The sequence below is a fragment of the Pagrus pagrus genome (assembly GCF_965226575.1).
Source record: "Pagrus pagrus genome assembly, chromosome: 6".
NCBI classification, from domain to species: Eukaryota; Metazoa; Chordata; class Actinopteri; order Spariformes; family Sparidae; genus Pagrus; species Pagrus pagrus.
The window spans coordinates 26,066,537-26,089,868 of record NC_140190.1 but is presented as its reverse complement, the minus strand read 5'-3'; the positions used below and the strand labels follow the sequence as shown (position 1 = coordinate 26,089,868).

Below are 23,332 nucleotides of genomic sequence, written 5' to 3'. Positions count from 1 at the left end.
AAAATGTTTATCTGGGGGAAACCTATACCTCAGTGTATACCTTATCATGCAGTGGTCCAGTGTACAGTGTCAAAAGTACATTTCTGGCACAAATCAACTTAGTGTTAAGAGTACAAGTAAAAGTAAATTATACATATATTTACATGTATGTATATACTGTAAACTATGGGTTGACTGACCTTCTGCCTTAATCATTATTGGATATCCAATAATTTTTTTTCTGATTGTCGATTAAATATATTTAATTAAAAATGCACTACTTTGGTTCTGATACAAGATGAAATCTGCAAAGTAACTGGTAACTTATACTAAGTTATCAAATAAATGTAGTGGAGTAAAGGTATAAAGCAGCAGGAAATACTCAACTTGAGTAAATATACCTATATTCCAATGCTGAGAGTACGTCAGTATCCAAAGTCATAGTGTTTGGTGTAATGATGATTGAGGCCTATTGGGGCTTTAGACTGTTGATCTGTTGTAATATTGATGAAATTCTACAGTCTTCCACAGTGTTTGATAACAACAACAACAATAATAATCATAATCATAATATATGAAAGTAAAGCAAATTGAAATTATTTAGAAAATACTTGGAAACATTGGCAAAAATTTGAACTAATCTTAATTTATTCTGACACAATTGGACATTTTGGGGACAGTGAGACGACCTGCTTGATGTCTCCGTTGCTCCATTACTCCATGTTTTGCGCCAAAACAACATTAGTTTTGTGTGCCCTGTTTTTTCCTGTTCTGGCATCTCCCTCAAGCATGTTGGCTGTGGATGTAGAAAACCTCACTTTTGTCAAAGAGGTCATTGTAGCTGCTGCAAAGTATGTGAAAAGCATGGAAATTGTCAAAGACACTCTGCACTCAGTGGTGCAAATGACCATAGGTCACATAGGCCACAGCTAGCAGGCATATTTCCTGAAATGAGTGATTGTGTCATGGCATGTGTGCCTGAAGGTATTCGGCTTCTATCAGTTAAGTAGTAATCCGTCCCTATCTTTACATCAGCTTTTGAGAGGCCTGTCTATGCGTTCAAGAAAGGCCCCATCCCTGTGGTATGTCTGATACAGATTTATGCAGGATGCCTTCAGTGATCTGTAAAGAGGACCTGCTGTGGTACATCAACACAGAAATAGGAATCCTAGTTTCTTACCATTTTGAATGCGGTGTAATTCCCCCCCCTCCAATATACACAGAGATGCACTGGTCATGTGACTCATGACCAATTGGTTGAAATAAGAATAACATAATAGCAATGTCTTCTGTTTTTAAAAGGGCTTCCCTGGGGACATCGGAGTACCAGGGCCCAACGGTCCTCCTGGGCCAAAGGTACTACATCATCTCTCTCTCTTTCTCCGTCTGTCGCTCTCTCCATCCTCCATTAAAACTCATCCAATTGAATGTATGCATTTGGCTGTGTTTCAGGGTTTGCAGGGTGCCAGAGGACCCCAAGGCCCACCTGGCCCACAAGGACCACAGGTAAGATGATTCAGCAACCAACTCAGTTACACACCTTGGCTCAGATCTTGCCTCACTGATACAGAAAAGTGGAAAATATGGCTTATCAGGGGATTTCCATTAGATCATTAGTCTGAGGCAAGATTAAGTAGTACAGTGCTTGTCATTTAGCATCTAGTCATATCTCAAACAATTGCAGCTTAGATCCAAGTGGGAGTTTTTTTCTCTGCAGTATCTCTCGGGGCATGTTCCACTGGGTGAAGTCATGGTTCACCATTGGGTGCTTATAAAAACAAGGCTGAACATTTTCCAGCGCAGGAAAAAAAATGGAACAGAAGCTTCTGGAAGCTGTACAACACACACACACTTTACAACATTGACCTGGCAGCGACTCACAAAGGTGTAGCCAGTGGATCTACTCTCCTCTCACATACAGTACATGTCTCTATTGTACATGGAGTTTTATCATAAAACAGCATCAGATACATTCTAAAATGAGTAATTGTGTACATAGATAAGTTTTTGTAATCTGCAAAAATGAAAAGCTTGCCTACAGTTATGCTGCCATATAACAATATAACATTCCAACCTATTCCCTCATGCAGTCATAAGGCTTTCTTATAAAAAAAAAATATGGTTGCAAATTTGGAGAGCATCATCATATTTAAATGGTTAAAATCATATGTAACTAATCTACAGTCAGTATTTCATTTTGGGCCTTTACAAATGCAACTGTTGGTGAATGTGGTATGTAAAACATCTGCCTCAGTTCTTTTGCATCAGTGCGTTAGAGTTGAACTCTTCTTACTTTTAAGCCAAGCAGTATATTTTTCAGCCCTGTTGTTGTGCATGAATGTGACAATAAAACACTGTCACTGTCTGGCTCTCCAACATAAGTTATCATCAGCAAAATGGAATTTCTCTCAGTGATAAAAAAGGTGAACAGTGGAGACAAGGTACTGCCTGTGTATTTGTTCATGCTGTTTGGTGTGCCAGCTGTATTTAGACGTCTGTTGGACTCTACTGTGTATATGAGACGGCGTCTGTTTGCGTGTGTGTGTATGTTTACTAATATTTGTGTATGATGAACTGTACTGTGTTTCTACAGGGTGATGAAGGACCACTCGGCCCACTTGGCAGCACTGGCCCTACTGTAAGAAACTCCCAAATTCACATACAGTATATATACAAACACACACATGCACACAAATTGGATCTTTTGCTGGTGGTTTGAATGAAACAATGCACTTAGATGTTATATCAGGAAGCAGCTGCAATGAGATGTGATAAATACATTATGAGCGTTGGTCTCCTTTGATCATCACTTGTGTGACTGTCTGTCTCTCTGCCTGTTTTTAAAGGGGAGACCTGGGAGGAAAGGCTACATAGGTGAACCTGGCCCAGAGGGTTTAGAGGTGAGTGTTATTTCATAATGTAGTGACTGTACAGTCATTACTATACTGTGACAATATTATCACAATATTTGTAGATGTATATATGTGTGGAAAAATCAACAAGTACTGTGGACTTGAAAAATTAATCTCAGTATCAAATAAATCTGATACATTTTTCCACTAAAAGAGTGCACACTGGTTTTGGTTAAATGCTTTACATCCAAGAGTGCACAATTGAACAATTAAATATCTTGAATATATAAAACATGTATGATATGTGCAGTTCATTATATATTGTATATATAATATAACAAAGCCCATTTTCTTGTGATAACAGATTCATTTGTGTTGTTAATTGAGAAAACAGAAGATCGATTACTCAAGATAACAGGAAAACCATATTTTGAGATCATGGGATAATTATGGAGAACTTGGTGGTTTCAGCCATCAAGATCATTTTTATGACTGTCCGTGATGATTCATAACTGAACAGGACAGCTACATGGACTTGAACTAACTACCATGAAATAGCCTGTGAAGTTGCAACTGGTCTAGTCTTCTCCTTAAAGCAACAATATGTAGAAATTTGCATTTTGTGCGATTTGGCGCCCTCCACAGTTTCTGAGTGCAACACCACTGTCATAAATACATATCTGGGGTCTGTAACAATTTGTCAGACATAATGTTGGTGCTAACTACAAAACTCATGCTGGATTTTGAGAGTGTTAAGGTAGTTTATAACATTAAGTGCACCACATACATTATTGGTACCATGCCTTGATTTTACAAATCCGGCCTGGTCTGGGTTTATAATCTTAGGGAGCGCATTTTCAAGTCTGCGGGCCAGTACTTTTGCAATTAATTTGTAAGCCACACTAAATAGGCCAATGGGCATGTATGAGGAACAGTCCAGAGGGTTTTTTGTATCCTTTTTTTAAAAATAAATTCTCCAAGAAGGTGGGATACCACCTTTTATTACTTTTATTACCTTTTATTATTAATAGCAGGGATAAGAATAGGATGGATCTCTGGCCAAAATTTCTTCTAAAAATTCTAATGTAAACCCATCCAGGCCCAGACATTTACCGTTTGGCAACAAATTTTTAGAAGTGGAGAAATTAAGAAAAATCAAATGTATTTGTTGCAGACTGTGCTGGGCCCATGTTTTATTCTAATTGGCTTCCTGCCATTCATGTTAAAGTCCTGCAGTTCCAAACAAATTATCCAAAACAAGGACTATCTGATGTATCTATGATAGGACTGAATACCTTCATCTTCTGGACCTTGACAATCTTACATCTTGTTTTCTTAAGCTTAGATTATTTGAAGCTCAGTTTGTTCTAAGTCTTTACTTCAGCAAAGCACAGCATTCCAGACCTGTTACTCACCATTTTTATTGGCTGTAATTGGTTTTTGTAGCCACCACAAATGCACTGCCACGATCATAGTATCATGTGTTTCAAGATTTTATTGTTCTTAATTATGGTGTAGTGCTTACTTTTGAGCACCGGTGTCTCCATGTTTGTGACCCACTTACTGTAAGCTCAGACTTACTGTGGTGTAAACATGCTCTTAATTAGGAGAGAAAATGATTTCTTCCAGGACTATCATCATGCATATTAGTAAACCACATTAAGAAGCAACACCATGTCATTCGCAGTCCCATGTATTCTGAGTGTGTGTTCCTTTTTACACTTGTAATATCCTGTAAGTCCTGTTGTAGTAGCAGGGCAGGATGGTGTCAGACATCTCTTTAATTACAGGAAGCTAACCAACACACTGTTTGATGTTTTCTGCTTGCAGGGAGAGAAAGGAGACATGGGAAATGTTGGAAAAATCGGACCACAAGTAAGTTGCTTGTAATGTACAGGACTGACATTAATTAACAGCCATCTGTAGCTTTTCATTAATTCCCACTTTGAGAATGTCAATGTGGAGCCTGTGTGGTAGCTTTTATTAGCTTGATTTCCTGCCGTTAAAACATTTAAAGTAATGTGTGCTTTAAACAGACTATAAAAACAATTCCTCAAGATTAATGTACACATTATGTTAAGATGAATGCTGTGCTTCTGTAGTGGTGAATTAAATCATCCAACTGTGGAGGAAGCTAGACGAGCATATTGGTATGTCTTGCTTTCCTCCTGACCCACTTTATATGATCAGAGAAATCTGGAGCCAAATAGTGTTCCCATTATGGAACTGCCAGAACACAATAGTAGAACAGAAGGAACGCAAATCTGAGATCCTCTGTGAACCACTTGGGTTGCACATTTGTTTATGGCCCAAAGCCTGCCAAAGTATGTCTGACGTCTGGTGTTTCCACAGAATCATACTTATGTTGCATCTTGTCAAAGTGTAATAAGAAGAAAATGACAATCCAAAAAACTTGTTGGTTTTTGCAAGTGTCTAAAAACATCTGTGTTAGGATTGTTTGTAAATGAACCAATTAATTACAAAATCCCAGCCTAACAGTTTCATGCTTCAGTTATTGCTTTATACCCAACACAAATACTCTTGAGAAATGTTGGGACTTGTTTGCCCTTTGAAGAATCTTCATATCCACACAACAGCTCTGAACATTCAAAGTATGTCCGTCCTTCCTGGAGGCCCCTTAATGTTAATATTTGCATTCTGTGCATAGTGGAGGCAACCGAGCGGGCCATGTTGGACTGTGTTGCTGCAGTGCACATATGAGAGGGATTAAGCACTTACTGAGTAGAAGAGCCTTTGAAGCCAAGGAGGAGCCATGGGGCTATGCAGAGAAAAAAAATACAACTCTAAAACATATGGACGCTCTAATGAATGCCATTACATCACTTTCAAATAAATTAGAAATTGTAAGAAACTGAGAAAGACTATTGACTAGTGCAGTTTAACCCAAGGTCGGTACAAGGAGGCCTTAGGTCGCCTGACTTCACTGAGTGCCTCTGTATAAACTGTTTCAAGTTAAATTTTACTAGGCGTTTTTACAGTGTAGTGTACTTTTGCCAATTTAGATTGACTGCTTAGGCTTCCATTTTCAAGTCATCTTCCAGTCCGTAACTAATAAAACATGCATCAGTCCTCAATTACCAAAGGCAACCACAGGTGTGCATTTAAATGAAGTTCACATGTCAACCTCTGTGCTTTGATTTTCATGTCACTGACTCAGTTTGTACTTACATATGTGCACTAGAAAGAGGCATGTGTTATAGAGAACATCAATGCCCTTAACAATATGTGACTAGGGCTGTATTTCCCCCCTATCTTAAGGTTAATGGTTATACCAGTTCATATGTAACTGAGGCTTTGTCTGAGAAACCAGATCACCCTCAAAACAGCACTGTAAAGCCCCCATGTCAAGGCCCTGTCACATGGAAACCCATTTTAAACCATTACCTTCTGTTAAATAATAAAGGGTACCACATTGTCCCACTTTATGTCCTAATTAAGGGATTTGAGGTCAATTTAGAGCTCCTGTTCCCATGCCTGCAGGCTGCATCCCCTCACAGACACTCTGCTACTAATCCGCCCGCTGCTCAACTGCTTTACTTGCATCCAACAGGATAATGCTCCCTAGGTGATGATACATGAGGAACACTTTAAAACCAGCTTCAATCAGGTGCTACAGAATGGAACAAAAATGTCCTTGTGTTTACCATAGATGTCGGTTTCTTGTCTTACACTTTTTCACTCTATTTTACCCTTTAAGTGTCTTTTTGCCTGTTTCTTGCTCTCTGTTGCTTTCTCTCTCATTCTCAAGACACAACATGGATACAAAAAGAATAAAAGTAAATAAGAACATATACTACATGATAATGTGACAGACTCATGCTAATTGTGTGAATACAGTATATCATTCTGCAAGGAGGAAACACAGCGTTTAGAATTGGTCCTCACAACCAGAGAAAGCCACAGTCTGACCACACTGGCTTTTGTGGTTGGCCAGAAGCGAGACCCTGGTCTGTAAGTAGACAGTCATATGAAATATTACAATAACAATATAATTCTGTGAGGTTCAGATGTTCTGGTAGCTTACAGTGTCCCGGTGACTTAGTGCACATGTTGTGGTGCTACACTTGTACTATTGTGGCTTTTGTCTAGGATGTAATAAGTGCATGTTACTTTGTTGCTTCTGTTTTGTTCACTCTTTATACTTTTCCTATTTTCACACTGTTTAACTTTTTTAACAAAAATAAACACAATGACAGGGTTTAAAAGAAAATACAGTAACTCTCTATGCTGAGACTGTTTACTCAGTCACCTATAAGTCTTACTGTTGGTCTGGAACTCCAGATTGTCTAGTAGAGTAGCTGGCACTGGTCCAAACCGCAGTCCCTGCCCCAGAAGACTGATCTGGAAGCGGTTAAACTCCTCTGATAACTCTCATATTTACATTAGCTTGTGTTTTTCCCACAAGGACTCCTTTACTCAGTAGTGTGCATCTTTTTAGGGCCGTCTGTATTGAGTTACTGTATGCTGTGAATTGACTATGCCAATAATTTTTCACAATCATTCCTATTGTGCCCTATCTTGCATCCTGCCAGTCAACATAGTTTAGTTTCACGACTCACCAAAGCTTTAAAGGTTGCAACATTTTTCCAGCCTTGGTAGTTCTATGTTGAATAATCCTTAGTTATCAATTCCATATGCATTGTAAAAACTAGTCTTCAATCAGTGCCATGGTTACTGGCATCTGTGTCAACTACATTTGCTCTGCTTTTCTGCCTTACTGTTTAAATCAGCATCACTGAGTTTCCAGCTTGTAATACCCCCAGTGTTAGAAAAATAATTTGAAGCACATACCATTTATTTTATTTACAAAATCATTTATTTTACAAGAAGCACTAGTAAAATTGTAATATGATTAACTCTTCAGAGGTCAACTTACAGGTTTCTCCTCAAGTGAGCAACCGCTCCTTTCCTCTGTCATAAGCATTGTAATCTATAAGTTATTGCATTCCAGATGTCATAACAGGTTGGAAAACCACCCTTAGATGAATGAAGATCAGTTCCAGTGACGTACTTTCTCCTGATGTGTCTCTCCTCTCCTCTCCTCTCCTCTCCTCTCCTCTCCTCTCCTCTCCTCACCTCACCACCCCTCGCGACCCCTCGCGACCCCTCGCCTCCCCTCGCCTCTCTTCGCCTCCCCTCGCCTCTCTTCTCCAGGGTCCACTAGGCCTGATTGGGATAGCTGGGGTGGTAGGAGTTCCTGGTGAAAAGGTAAGGAGTGTGTTTCTCTGTCATTAGGCTGTCAGTCAGCATCAGCTGGTTGCCTGTCAGTAGCAGACCCCTGTAATTAGGGCTGTGTTAAGCAGCCATGACTTGAGGCCTCAGAGGGCCCAGAACACATGCTCAACTAAACACTCAACACTTTCACATCCATATCAATAACAATATCGTCAAAGCCATCTCACCTAACTTCCTCCCAACTCTCCGCCCCTCTGCTTAAGCAAAAATTTCAATTCAGTAGGTGACAAAACTCTTCAGACAAATTGGCCTATCATTATGTGTCAGAACCTCACAGTATATATTTGTGTCTGATTGGAGTCATTCAACATGTGCTGTGCTGATATATATTATTATTGTTTATTCAAATGCATATGCAGTCATAAAAAAATAAAGGAGGATACCATACAGGTAATTTAAATATAGTTATTATGCAATCTGAACAGGCCCTGAGGCTTTTTAAGCCTCTCAGCTTAAAATAAATTGTTTCAAGCAGCTCTGCAGCTTTCTTCCTCAGGTGAAAAGATTTTAGCAGCCCTCTGGCTGTTGATTATTGACAGTCCTCTAAAAAACAGCCCTGTTTTTCATTCTCCATTATTCCCTCCCTCTATCTCATTCTGTTGCCCCGTTCCCTTCCTATCCAGAAGCCCCCGTTGTGTCAGAACTTGTTCTTGTGATGGAAAGCCGTCTGCTTATCTTGCTCTTACGCAAAATCCTCCTCCTGGTTCAGTCTGTCAGCACCAGCCATACCCTGACAGCCCACAAATTCCTTTCATATAATATTTGAATATATGTTAAATTCAATGCCACTTCCTGATTAGGACTTAATTTCAATACAGAGCCTTATACCTATTCTGCTATTTGACAGAAGTGCAACAAGAATTTGAAGCATACTTGTACAGTCATGAATGTTAACACAGTTCAGGGTGGATTAAAGCATCACTGCCACATGTTTAGAGGAGTTACATGTTTAGTAAAGTACCTGCTGGCTTTAAACACCCCCCAACCAGCTGTCACTGTAACCTCCTGCATTTAAGAAGCTGCTCTCCAGTTTCACAGCTCTTTATATGGAAAAATGTATGTGAAGCTGTGTTTGGGTTTTCTGTGTTGAAGTTAAAGGTCATAGTTTAATGATGTCTCTCTTTCTGTCCCACTGTTTTTCCACAGGGTGACCGAGGGCCAGCGGGTCCAACAGGTCCAATCGGAGAGAAGGGGCCAAGGGTAAGTACAGTCACTCAGGATACACTACAGAGCTCTGTTTCTTGTCTGAGAGTTGGTAAACCCCAGAGCTGTGATGTGTATATTCAAAAAGGTGTTCCAAGAAATCAGCAACTGTACAACAGCCCAGCAGAGTTTGAATACTTTGTTCAGTAAACTAATGTCTACGGATGATGAATACTAAACTGAGCCACTAACAGTTTTGGCTGTAAGTTTTGGCAGACGTCAGATAGCTACAAGGTTTAGTTCATGGAAAGGAACTCACTAGGCCTAAAAGGTTCCAGACTCCTTGATGTTGTAACTTTTGTAGATCTTTGCAAAATTCAGCCATGTGGAATTGTTTTTTCCACATGCAGAGGATAGGGAAGAAAAATGTAAACTTTGGTGTTTTCAGTGGCTCTTTTGAATCACTCTGTCTGGTTTGGTTGACCAAATTCAGTGACTAGACTTTGCAGATGCTGGATTTTGATCTGTTAAAAGATGTGATGTTTCACTGCAGTCCTAACTGAAGCAGTGGTGTTTGGTATTCTGCTGATGTATCAGTCTGGATAAGAGGCTGACCAGTAACAGCCACTCCCAGTTTCTACCTCATTGTAACAGTAAAGAGTTCTAGTGGCATCCAGTTTTGTCTCATCTTTTACAGAATTGACAACTGCTGGTGTTGAAATTTGGAGTTGGAGATTTTGAATGACAGTTAAACGGCATTAGTCCAGTCTTAAAGCTGTTTCAAATGCCACAGTGAGTGAGATTGTGTCTCACTTGAGGGTATAACCATTTCGCTCTTCAGTCCTGGCAAAGGACTCATCCTCTACAAATTGATCCCTGCACACACCTGCCCAGTAAAGACTGAGAAAAGTTCTTGCTGAAAGTCTGCTCATCGACATTAATATGAAGAAATTTGCATAAAAGTTAATCATTGTGTTTTGTTGTCTACTCTACATCCGCGCAGTGTGTTGAAGTTGGATTTGATGAATCTTGTATATTGGCTGGTTAATAACAGGTCAATTTCAGACATTAGCTTGCTCACTACTGTGGAAAATGTATTAGCATGAAAGTTATTTAGACAGTGTTTATTCCCCAGAGCAAAAAAAAAGCTGCTGTCCAGTGCAGCAGTGTTTCCACTGTATTTTGTATTGCAGCTTGAATCCTTAGAGAGAGGGTTGGCCAGCATCTCTCACTGTCCTGAGGCCTTGGATTAACTCCATGTCTGTGGCTTTGGGCCCCAGTCCTGACCTAGCTGGCTGGCAGACTGGCTAGCAGGCTGACTGATTGGCTGGCTGGAAGAGAGGATGACTAATTTGGTGGCTGGCTGGCTGGCTGAATAGCTAGATGATTAAATCACTGCTAGTTTGCATGTTTCACAGAGAGAGCACTTTGTGACTTATGTAAGGAGTTACGGTGATTTGTGTGACCCTGTTTGCGCTATAATGTAGCCACATTAGTGAGGAGTGGCAGCACCTTGTGTGAGGACTTTGGGCTGTTTCACCACAGATCATGTTGATCATGTTTCTGTTCAAAGACGATTTGCAGTGATGAGCATTTTCCTGGAGAATCTCAGCCAATTTTGTCTTAACTGACTTTCTTTGTTATTGTGGAATTATTCCTTAATAGATTATTAGAGAACAAGCTGTAATGAGAAACATGGCACCCAGCTTTGTATTTTTTTACTACAGCGTCTGGAGCACGTTCAAGACAACTTGAATGTGCTTGAAATTAAACACAATTGAGACAGTTCCTGATCCTTTTTCAGTCACAGATGTAACCACCTTTTACTGCACAAGATTGCACTGCTGCTTCACTGTTTCTCCCCTTCAGTTATCGTCGAAATCCATTCAAACAATTGCATGAATTCTTGGCTGCCTTTCTATATTGTTTGTTTTTTTTGTTTTGGTGTAAGGGCTATCCAGGGTTGCCAGGAAGTCCAGGGGACATCGGCATGCAAGGTGCACCTGTAAGTGTCATGCCCTCATCACCACTATGTAATACCAAATAATGATTCTTTGTACTAGGATGTGTGCATGTAAATATATACTTACTGTATTTATTGAAAAGGTAAACTACAATGAGTGCAGGAGGTGTTTCAATCTGCACATATAATCTTTTCATTAAATTCTTTTTGTGAGGTTTTCCTTTTCATTTGTTCCCTTGGATTGAGTCATCAACACATTAGTGCTTAATGGACTGAGAAGCTTGGATGCATTGACTCTCAGCTTCTCTTCTCGTGCCTTGGCTAGATATTAAAAACGCCTAAATTGCAAGATTAACATGGAATCTTAAAGTGATTTGGAGGAATGTACTTTTTTGTAAACACATAAAATTTAAGTGGATGATTTGATGTATCAGTATTCCTGTTTCCCACAATTTAGTCTAGACCTGTGTAAACAGTATGTCTTAACTGGCTGACTCTTCAGTAATTCTGCTGAAGCCTTTGTAGTACATCCGTTAGGTTGACATGACTAATGTTGTGGGTTACAAGTTGCATGAAAAGGTTTCGCCCTGTTCAGTTTATGTAAAAATTCTCATTGTGTTTCATAGTTGGTCTAGCTGCATCATGCCAAAGAAACGCTATGCTACATAATTACAATGTCCAGGTCTTTACTCTCTCTGCCTTCAATCTTATGTCTGTCTTGTTTTTCCTCGCAGGGTCCACAGGGGCAGAGAGGAAGTCCAGGCATTGCTGGGTCGAAGGGCAGGAGGGTAAGAGCTGTCACTACCTTAGGGGCATTAGTTGCACTGCTCTCTTGTATGTTATGTATGTGAACCAACTCACTAGTGACTATGAAAACCTGACTTATCAGAGCCTTGGTTGTCTGTTTCACATCACAGCTCCATTCCCATAAACCAGAGGTTAAAGCAATTAAAAGACATGTGTTTGTCCTTCCAGTTGGCTAGAGCTTCTTTATAGGTGCATTTACAGCTGTTTCATAAGCCCCATGAATCTCACATTATGTTAATGTCAGATGGAGCAGTGGTAATACTGGTGAGACACCCTGTGGCTGAAAGGAGAATGACACCTCCATTTGAGGAGGTTAAGATACATTTATGATTTTAATTGTAATCAGGCTTTACAGGATTTCAACGTCAATCTCTACAGTAGCAGCAACTGAGCATTGTGCATTGTTTTGATTATTCAGTGAACCTGATCAGAACAAACAAGGACAAAGGAATATATATTTTGTCTTGAAACATAAATCCGTCTGGAGATACAGCTTGTAAAGACTATAGAACCGTTTTTGTGTGTTGCCCTAGAAAGCAAACTCTGTTTCAGTACTCTTTTTGTGCTTGTGCAACGGAACAGTTTGGACCTCCATGCTATAGAATTAAGAGATTCGTTTTGAATTTTAAAAAATAGGTGAAACTAGATTAAAAATCATCAGTATAAAAATACCATCAGCAGCACAAAGACTGAGTTTTTTGCTGAGCTTTCTGGGATGCAAAGACCCAATCCAAAGTCTTATTCCCCACTGTTTAGTTTCTAAAAATTCCTAAATATTTTGCAGACTATTGGCGTATTTTTACAGTTACCAACTTTGTTACAGTTACCAACAACAATTTTGTCGACTGCTTATTAGCCAGGTATTATACATGATAGTCAGATGTTTTGTACTGTCCTTGTATACTTTGTGCTTATGTGACAGCACAGAGCTCTATGGTTGGGATTTTCTGCCAGTTTTTACTTACAACTCTGGTCTCGTACCTTGCAAACAGCCACACTTCCTGGAAGGTCCTCTTTGTGAGACACGTTTTAACTCTTAGTTTTGCCTTTAATTAACTTTAAATCTCTCTCAAATTGAAGGTTTGCATGTGCTTCATTCCACTGGCAAATTGCCTAACAGCGTCATGGCTACAGCTCTCCAGTTAATTGTCCGTCCATCTGCACTTAACATGCCATGGCTTGTGTTGTTTACCGCAATTCATACACGTGTCAGTCGGTGGCTGCTTTTCCTGCCTTGCTGAGGTACCAGGACGAGTGAGAATTGCGAAAGCTGATCATGTGAACTAGAATGTCATATTCCCATGCTAGCTGATTTTTTTGGAAAAAAAACCCAACATGACAGATTCACCTCAGATTGTAATTAAAGGAACTCAAATAGAGCTGCCACACTGATTATTGCTCATTCTCATCATTTTACCCTCTGAGCTATGAAAAACAAGTCATATCCTGAAACTGAGTTATCTGGTCTGCCCTAGTTGGCCACACACCTGCTCTAGTTCTAAAGTGAGTTGTCATCATGGGAAAAAAGTTAGCGCTTCCTCTGAATCATGAGGTGCTTCCCTCGTTCTCTAATTCCTTTTTTCTTTTTATGCGTTATTACTTGTAGATATGTTTTTTCAATTAATTTCATGACCACTTACTGTTAACTAATGAAGAGGAATCAGATTAACAGTGAAAGTGATGGACCAAAAGTTACAGTAGCATGGATGAAATAATCGCCTTGATATAAACTGCGGGAAAAGAGATGAACTACAGGAAATAAGAAAGAGAGAGAAAGATAGAGAAAGGTTTGTCTGGTAGTTTGGAGGAAGCAGAGTGACCTGAGAGGGTTGGGAGTCTGACTAGAGGCAAATTAGGATCAGATAAAGAGCCATCAAAGGTAGAGATATAAAAGAGGGGAGACAAGATGGAAGCAACAGATATGCTGAAAGTGGAAAAGTCCTGAAAGAGTGGATTTGTATTTACAGATCATTATCTGCCACCCTACCTGTGTGGTGGGGCTACAATGCTTGGAAACCCCTGGAATGTTTGTGGGAGTAGTAGGCTGCGACATCAGGGTGGAAAACCCCCCAAGTAGACCAAGAATAGAGACTAATGACTTTGTTGTTGGAGTTATTTCAGAGTTAACTATATATACGTCAACTTGTGTATGATGCTTTGAAGCTTAATGTATTCCTGTACTACTCATTCTTTGTTGGGAGATGTTCAAAGGTGTGCTTCATGTTGTTGTCACATAGGGGCCCCGGGGTCCAGATGGCCCGCTGGGAGAACCAGGCCCTGAGGGCACCAAGGTAAACATGCACGGGGAATGGATCAATATTGTGCGTTTGCATGAAATATGTCCTGGAGCTGGGATTACCTGCTCAACTTGGAAACACTGATCTCATAAAATTACTCTAAAATGTGCCATATTTATTCTTTGCAGGGCGAAAGGGGTGACACTGGACACAAAGGAGAGCCAGGATTCATAGTAAGTAGTCTTCAAATTATATACTGTATACTGTATATTGATGTCTTTCAGCTTATTTTTGAAAATAGCAAAAAACATGTTTCAAAGTTTATACTCAAATTCCTAAAAATACTAGTCGCTGAATGTTTGGATGTCTGTAAATGTGCTGTACAAAAAAACCCAACACATATCTGGATAAAGGCCCGAGGCCTTAAGAAATCACAAGGCCAATTTATACCCTCATTCATCCAAAGCCAAGACTAATAATTGGCATCATCCTGACGCTTCGAGGTTAACACGCACATCCCTTTTGAAGATGCACATTTACCTCATCTAGTGTAACCCAGGGGCCTCTGTTAAAGCTTTGATCAGCTTTTATTTGCAGAGTGGGTCTTTGTCTTTTCTCTTCAGTATCAGGTTAAAACTAAAAGCAGTTATTATGTGCTGCTGCCATTTGAGCTAAATCTGCTGAGTAGCCGGATGGATATATTTAACTAATCTAACTGAATGAAATACAATCCAGCATCACATTTACTTGTGATGCCTTGCTTTGATAAAGAGACTTTAAGTGCCCTTTCTAGTTTTTCAAAAGTGTGCAAGTATGTCAGCGCTGACATTCTAGGTGTGGGCATGTCATGTGCTTGTTGATAGAAAATGGTATTTGTAATGAATGTCAATCATCACTAATGCATAAATGATACTATTATTATTGTCATAGGTACTGTGTTTGTCAAAAATAGTTATCAGATGAACTGAGATTAAAATTTAAAGTGTCTAATATGGAGCCACTAAATTACTTTTAGTAACTGATATTACAGTCAGATAGACATGGAAGATATATGTGAATTTCTTTTCTTAAAATATATTGAAATCAGCTGGGTTGATTGAAACTGGATGCTAATCATTTGAATTTTGATGTGTTTTGAAGGGCAAAGCTGGCAGTCCAGGAGAGAGAGGCCCTCCAGGGAAGCCTGTAAGTAATGTTTACCTTGTAGTTATTTTTCTGTTGAACTTCTCTCTCTCGAGGTTTAATTATGCTTTTCGTTTAAGCTGGAAGCGTCACTATGACTACAGCGGACAACATAGACTTGTAAAACAACTCCACATCCTCCTCTCACCTGTAATATATATAATTATCACTTGAAGAGTGTGCACCAGTAAAGTCACGCAAGAGGAAGTTGTCATAGTTAAAAGAAGACACAGAGCGGTGTTTCCAGGCTCATTATCAAGGCACATGTGCATTTGTTCCCCTTACTCATCTGGGGTGTTTGGGTTCAAGGTTTTCGTTCAGCTTACAGGACTAACATCAGTTTGTAATGATTTGCACTGCTGATGAACACGGCATACCAACATCACTGGAACTGGGCTGTCATTCCTGCTTCAGATTCTGATGAGATTAATTTGAAATAGTTGCTTTATTTGTTTATGTTATTTAAAACTAGCTGTGCAACTTGTGTACAGTTATCAAGAATGTATTCTATGATAGTGTGGTTTCTGAAATATGTTAAGTTATTTTAAGTCTGATACCTCTCAATATATTTAAACAGAGTTAAACAAAATAAGAAAAAATTTAAGAAACAGGTGTGAGGTGTGGCTAAATGGTGAGGACCCAAATGCAAAACACTCAAGAGGCAGGCAGGATTAGGAACAAAAAATTAGCTTTAAATGACAAGCCGAAATCCAAAAATCACGGAATGCAAGAAAAACAAGAAGAGCAAAATTACCAAAAAAGGACGAAAACCAAAAGCTAAACAAAGTACAACCCTGTAATGACGTGAGCAACAGGAACAATAAAGCCAGGAACAAAAACCAGAAACATACCACGGGGAGACACAGGAACAAAACAGACGAACTGACAGCACACTGTCACTGACTATATACACAAGGGCTAATTAACTAACAAGACACAGGTGAACACAGACAAAGGGTGGGATATCACACAAAAAGAGGAAATGAAAAACAAAATGCTACACTTGAGGGCAGAACTTCAAAATAAAGCAAGAAATAAGAGAACCACAAACTGAAAGATGACAATAAGAGAGAAAAAACCTCAATGCTCCCAGGTGGACATATAATGTAATGCTAAAACTGTTTCTAAAATACAGATATTTGGCATTTCTATACTGCAATTTCTTTACTTATCTGTTATCAATATATTTAGCTGATCATGGTTGGTGATACCAGACAGATTTATTGGTCAGGTATTTTAACAATCCCGAGGGGAATGTTGTTTTTTCAGCAGCCAACACAAGGCACGCACATAAAGAAAATACCACTTACTATAGTCTGATGCTCCACAGATGGTATATACGTGCAAACAAAACAGATCAAAAACCGATTCAAAAGCAGATCCATGTGGGCTGTCTAATAGTCAAGTGATGATCAATTTATGTACAGTGTGTTTCTTATAGTGCAGTTTGTTCCATCTGTTTATGGCAGGACTTATAGCAGATGATCTCCAGTCAGAGAAAAGCTCTACTTGCATGCTTACAGATGAAGCCTCTTAAAACTTGCCATTCCTCCGTGATGGGGCCCTAACCGGCCCGTGACTGGTCTGTGCTCGGCCCTGGAAGAGTCCGTGACTGGAATGAGAACACCCCTAAGCGCCTTCTGTGGAAATCAGTTGCAGTGGTTTAGCTATCCACCAGGAGGAGCAGTGATGATGGAAGCTGAAGCGTTACTTAAAGGAATACTTCACTCTAGAACAAAATTCAGTCATTATGGACTCACCCTCATGCTGATGAGAAGTCCGGTGTAGTTTTGTATTCCTCAAAGTGCAGCTGGAGACCCGTGGGGGCACCGTCCTGCAGCAAAAATCCATATAACGGGCGTCAATGGTGCCCGAGACGAAAAGGTCCATAAAACTACACAAAAACTTTGTAATATTCCTCCATACTGCTCGTCTGCTGCAATCCAAGTGTCCTGAAGTGGCGACATCCAGAGTTTACTCGAAACGACGTCATTTAGTAAATTTTTATAGCCTAAACAGTCACTATACTATATTTGCCTGGAGGCACGCTCCCGTGTGCACGCGAGTCTTCCTCACACCCACTCGCACTCCGGAAGCCGTAGTCCGAAGCCGAAGTCCTCCGACATTTTTCTTTTTTCTTTCAAAGTTTCAAATCACTAGTGCAGGCAGATCCCTCTTGTGTTTGTGTGTCACTCGGTCGCTCGCAGCTGGATTTAAATACCGCTGTGTATCTATCGCGAGTTCTCGTTGATCTTGTCTGGCGCGGCTTCCGTAGTGCGAGCGGGTGTGAGGGAGACTTGCGTGCACGCGGGAGCGTGCCTCCAGGCAAATATAGTATAGTGACTGTTTAGGCTATAAAAATGTACTAAATGACGTTGTTTCAAGTAAACTCTGGATGTCGCCACTTCAGGACACTTGGATTGCAGTGGAAGAGCTGTATGGAGGAATATTACAAAGTTTTTGTGTAGTTTTATGGACCTTTTCGTCTCGGGCACCATTGACGCCCGTTATATGGATTTTTGCTGCAGGACGGTACCCCCACGGGTCTCCAGCTGCACTTTGAGGAATACAAAACTACACCGGATTTCTCATCAGCATGAGGGTGAGTCGATAATGACTGAATTGCGTTCTAGAATGAACTATTCCTTTAACCATGAAATCGGCTGTTCTTACTGTTTCATAGGCATACAGTATTTGACGTGTGTGAGAGATTGTAATTCTCACACAGAGCTTATTTAATGATTATTAGGCTACCATATCATGAAGTCATCAATATTGTGATTCAGCTTTTTGTTTTTCAACAGTACTGCATGAAAATTGGAAGTAATATGGCTGGGAAATTAATGATTTAACAGGAAGGAAAAATCTGTGTGTGAAGCACTCGTCTGAGCGTCTGCAGTGGTACTGGGACAAACTATTTTAGTGTAAGAGCTGTTTTATTGTTTGTTATAGTATTTATATAAATTTATTTTCTCATGCTGTTAGATTACTGCTAGACCATGCCGTCAGGTGCGTGCGGAGAGCAAACGTTTTATTGCCACAGTGAAAATGTTATTTTTGAAAGGCTAAATGCCAACAAATATGGATTGAAGCAGAATATTTCTTTGTGTCCGCATGTTGTGTATAATTTTTTTGATATTTTTATCAGAAATTCCTCACACAGTGGCGTGTGATAAAGAGATGCAATCAGTTTATAAAAGTGGGTTCACAAACATCCTCTGCTTATCTTGGGAGGTGACAGAGGCCAAACACATCATCAGCGTTACAGTGCATCTCTTTGTTCTTATTCAATGGGCATCCCAACAGGTCTCCCAGCCCCCCACACTCATCTGGCAGCTGCAGGGTTGTTGAATCAACTAGAGAACTTGGTGCCGCAATTTGTCAGCGTGCATCCACAAACGCAAAGAGCACAGAAAGATCTCGAGAGCCAGCGCACGCTCTCTAAACTCGAATCAAGCTGTCTAAACCTGGCTGTGCTGGTAACACATAAAGCAAGAATCTGTTACTACACTGCCTATTCATCCCATAAAAGCTTGTTAACCGGAAGTCCCTGCCTTTTCGTTTATGTACTATGAAATCAGAGGCTAAAATAACTCAAGGCAAAACAAGTTGATGGGTAGGAAAATGTTTCACTTCTCTTGGTTGAGCGGCTTGGGAGATGACGGCAGGCAGGGTGATGACATGCAGCAAGAGACCATGGGTTCGGGCTCGAACCCTGGAAATCTGCAGGGTGTCTGTATATGGGTTGCACAGTTTACCAGCTGAGTTACTGGGGTGTGTCAGGGAGAGATATTTTAATCAAAACAGAAAGATCTTCATTGACTGATCTCATGTGCTTAAACCCACTAAATAAACACAAGATCTCCATTTTCATGACTGAATAAAAAATGGTCCATTTCAGAATAATATACGTATAGTATATTCTTGGATTATAACTAATGATGCATTAATGTGTTCATAACTTTAGGGCTGCAGCAGGTAAAAGATGAATTCATTTTAATATATGTATACACTGCTGGGTGGCTTAAGCTATAAAAATATAACCTAGCTACAACTTTAGATTATTGATATAAAATACAAATAAAGTAAAGTAACCAGTAGGGCTAATGCTAACTAAACTAAATAAAGCTTTAAAATAAATGTAGTGGGATAAAAGTGTAATATTTGCCACTGAGATGTAATGGGGTAGAAGAATATGGTTTAGGTTTAAAGGGTATCTAAGCTGTTTATGCTTTTTGTGAGGGAAGCGCCATCTCATGGTGACACCCTGCAATTGAATGAATGGGCGTGTCTACAGTGGAATCTAGGCACACCCCCAGGAGGAGGGGGGGACTCCCAGTGGCTGGGAACTGACTTGGAACAGGCTGGTAGCCTAAAGGCAGTCGGAAGGGATGGGAAAATCGAGGTGTACATTACTTTAAGCGTTGTTGGCCTCAGTTGTTTGGCTTGTCTTATTTTCCACTGACAAGCAAGATGCTTTCCACTTTCTTTTATCATGTGCTGGCTTAACACATGACATTCAAGCATTGTCAGTAATTATTCTTAACAGATACACAAATACACACATAGACACGTGCAGGCCTGTACTCACGCTATCAGGTACAGCCGCCTACTGACACACAGAGATAGATTCATTTACATTTGTGGACAACACACACATACTCAGCACTAGTTGCAACCTGTTCTTCTAAGCACCAACAGAATTTTTTAAAATTGAATGAGGTTGCAGTAAGTTTCAAACACAGGTCCCTGTTATTCATTTTCACTGATGAATCTGCCCTTCCACAAAACTGCTTTGACAGATCTCCTGTAACTGTCATAAAGATTACGTCTCTGGCTGCTGACAGTGGGGAGCACAGTTCTGCTGTCCACCTCTGGACTCAGAGCGCCATCTTGTGTCTGATTAGAAACTCCTTAAAAACCTTTTCTGAATAATTCCTCTCCATTTGTAGTTCTATAATTTAAAATCATTGAGTGATTGTGTCCCAAAATCATGTAATAATCTGTGATGTCAGAGCCCCTTAAGCTCAGTGCTTAATGCAATTCTGTAGTTAATGCAGTTGACTGATTGTTATTGCGGTTGTTGTCACAAAGCAAGGTATTATAATGTTGTTTCCATAAATCTTCTTGGGCCCTAAAATCTTATAAGAGTCACTCTCACTATTGACAGTTACTCTTACTGGCACATAACATAATATGCAGGCTGCGAGAATAATGTGTTAAATGTTTTTCTTCCTCTTATTTTTCCCGTTTGTTCAGCTTCAGACCTGTAAGACTGTATTTAAGCTTGAGACATTTAAATACTTCAGCTTTAGCTTTTTTTTTTTTAATTTTAAGTCATATTTACTATGAGCATAAAGAGCATACAAGCATATATAGAGAATATAAAATTAATTATTATACATCTAATGATTGATGCTACTGAATTCACTGCTATCTCATCAGTCTTTGGCACATTCATTTCAGTGCTTGGAACAACCATCTCTTTCTTGCACAAGCAGAAGTAAGGTCATCTGTCAGTGACTGATGAAACACTGTTTCAAAAAAAGGATGTCTAGTTTTAACTTGGCAGCACTATGACTGACGCGTCGCGTCTGTTGGCATTAGTCAACACTCAATCATTGTGTTTGTGGTTATGTATCTACGTTACTAATGATGATGATAAGGAGGATGAGAATGGGACTGTTGCCAAAGCCAATTTTGATCATGTTGATTTGGTAATTACACAATCGAATGACTGACGCTTCATTGAGCTCATGGTTGTGTGTGTTTCCAGGGTAAACCAGGCATTCCAGGCAGCACCGGGGAGAGGGGACCCCATGGTGAACCAGTAAGTATACTGGTTGTTGCATTGATGTGGTTGTTTCAGGAATCTGCAAACAGCGTGTAAATCTTGATCAAATCTTGATGAATGTAAGAGTGAATATTCACTCACAGAAGACAGAAGCTGTCATGGTTGAAATAATTGAAGAAACACTGTAGAATATCTGATGTTGCTCATTACAAGGAAGTGCTTCAGATGGAAAAAAAAAAAGTTGCTATTGGAATTAGTCTTTATTTATAGATTCCTCTCCCTGCGTACTTCACACCTTGCGCCTCCCTTCTTGGATTAGTCTTCAAGTTCTTGATTTTCCTGGACATCTGCCTACCCCTCAGGGACATCAGGAATGTCAAACAATCAGATACAAATATTTATTAGGGTGCAAGGTTTCAATAACGCTAGAGGCTCCGTTTATATTATGAGTCTCGTCTTGCCTTTAGCTGGTTAGTTTTACTCCATGCATTCTTAGCTTTCAGCGTTCCTCTACAGACTTAAACATTTAACTGTATGTTTGTTTTGCTATCATATGCTAGAGTTATTTTATGAAGTTTAATTATGTTTTTCTGGGGTTGTGTTGCTTGACTCAATGAACCTAGTAAATCCAAGAGATTATTTTATCATTAAACTGGTGTCAAAAGCATATTATGATAATTATTATTCTTGCAGGGACCCAGAGGACCTCCTGGAGAGGCCGGACCTGATGGGGAACAAGGGCCTGAAGTACTTTTTCATATAATAATAATATTTTTCAATACATTATTTAAGGTTTCTGGGGTTTATAGTTGACATTTCTATGTATACAGGACAAATCAAACATGACTCAAGCCGTTTGTCTCTCCCAACTTTGTAGGGCGGGCCTGGTGCAGAAGGGGAACTGGGTGCCATTGGAGAACTTGGGTTAAAGGTCAGCAACATCTTACCATATTTTTTGCAACCACCCCTCCCACCTCTGCATCTTAGAGGACTTTTGTCATGTGGCGCTTCAGTCCCAACCACCCTCCAGCAGTAGGAAAAACCATGAACTTACGCTCAGTCAGTTTGTTTTTGAGATAGCCTCAGGTGAAACAGCTGATTGTCCAACACTTCCTCAGCTTTACAAATCAGTGGTTACTGTGAGTATAGGAGTGTGCATGCACACATCATATATCTTCTGACCTCCAGACAGCCCTGTGTTGTGTTTTGTGTCTCTGCAGGGGGATGTTGGGCCTGCAGGAGCTGAAGGGGAGCAGGGACAGGAGGGAGTGAGAGTGAGTCACTACAAACAACCCACTAATCCCTTCCTTCCTTGTGTTTGGGTAAATCTAACCCGGTCATTTGTTTACTCCCCCTCATTGTGACGAGGATGTCTAATCCCCCGTACCAAAGAAAGCAGAACGATGGAATTATTTTTGTCTGGTGGACTATATAAATAGAACTTGGACTGCTTGAGTCTCATCTTTCTGTCCTGTCCACAGACTTAAGATTCAGCATTCTTCAACAAGGCTGCTCAAACATCCAACCCACAGTGCATTCTTACACACGTCATCACAATGGATGGAGGATTAAACAAATTAGACGATGTCTGAGAAACTGTCTCTCTGTACAAAGGAATGATCTTATCTTTTATCAATAGTTTGTTTGACGAGTCTTTTTTGGTTTATTTGTCAGTGAAATTACGATTGCAGGAGGGATTTTTGAAATACATCTCGTTTATATAATTTTGAAATGGAAATGACACAATTACTGTACACCGTCATTTCTTAATGACACATATTGTGGTTCTCCATACACTTCAAATGTTAACCAAATCAAACAAAGTCAGAATTAATTATCAGCATTTATAAGTGGTCGTTTATCCTGTGAATATACGTATGTTGTTTCTTTCAACCCAGCATGCCTCTGACCACACCTAATCACACCCATTGGTGATGCTGGCTGTGGGCAGACGTAAAACAGCCTTGAAACTGTTAACCAGAGGGGGCAGTGAAAGACTGCTTTTCAGCCCAACATCAACGCCTTAGCTCTTTGACTTTGACATTGGCATACATCGATGATCTAGAAAATAAAGCATGTTCTCTAATTGTGTAATTTATACATTTTTAATAGGTTGGTT

The 23,332-nt window shown here is 39.9% G+C and overlaps 1 protein-coding gene across 1 annotated transcript in view; it reads left to right on the top strand.

The window, feature by feature from the left end:
- The window catches only part of col24a1 (collagen type XXIV alpha 1 chain), a 97,192-nt gene that overhangs the window by 50,743 nt on the left and 23,117 nt on the right, over positions 1–23,332 (top strand). Inside the window, exons 20-35 of the mRNA XM_084354428.1 lie at positions 1,282–1,335; positions 1,432–1,485; positions 2,573–2,617; positions 2,826–2,879; positions 4,662–4,706; positions 8,007–8,060; positions 9,234–9,287; positions 11,182–11,235; positions 11,928–11,981; positions 14,238–14,291; positions 14,426–14,470; positions 15,378–15,422; positions 21,196–21,249; positions 21,907–21,960; positions 22,091–22,144; positions 22,434–22,487. Of these exons, the coding sequence (XP_084210554.1) occupies positions 1,282–1,335; positions 1,432–1,485; positions 2,573–2,617; positions 2,826–2,879; positions 4,662–4,706; positions 8,007–8,060; positions 9,234–9,287; positions 11,182–11,235; positions 11,928–11,981; positions 14,238–14,291; positions 14,426–14,470; positions 15,378–15,422; positions 21,196–21,249; positions 21,907–21,960; positions 22,091–22,144; positions 22,434–22,487 (828 nt within the window). The remainder of the gene's footprint in view (positions 1–1,281; positions 1,336–1,431; positions 1,486–2,572; positions 2,618–2,825; positions 2,880–4,661; positions 4,707–8,006; positions 8,061–9,233; positions 9,288–11,181; positions 11,236–11,927; positions 11,982–14,237; positions 14,292–14,425; positions 14,471–15,377; positions 15,423–21,195; positions 21,250–21,906; positions 21,961–22,090; positions 22,145–22,433; positions 22,488–23,332) is intronic.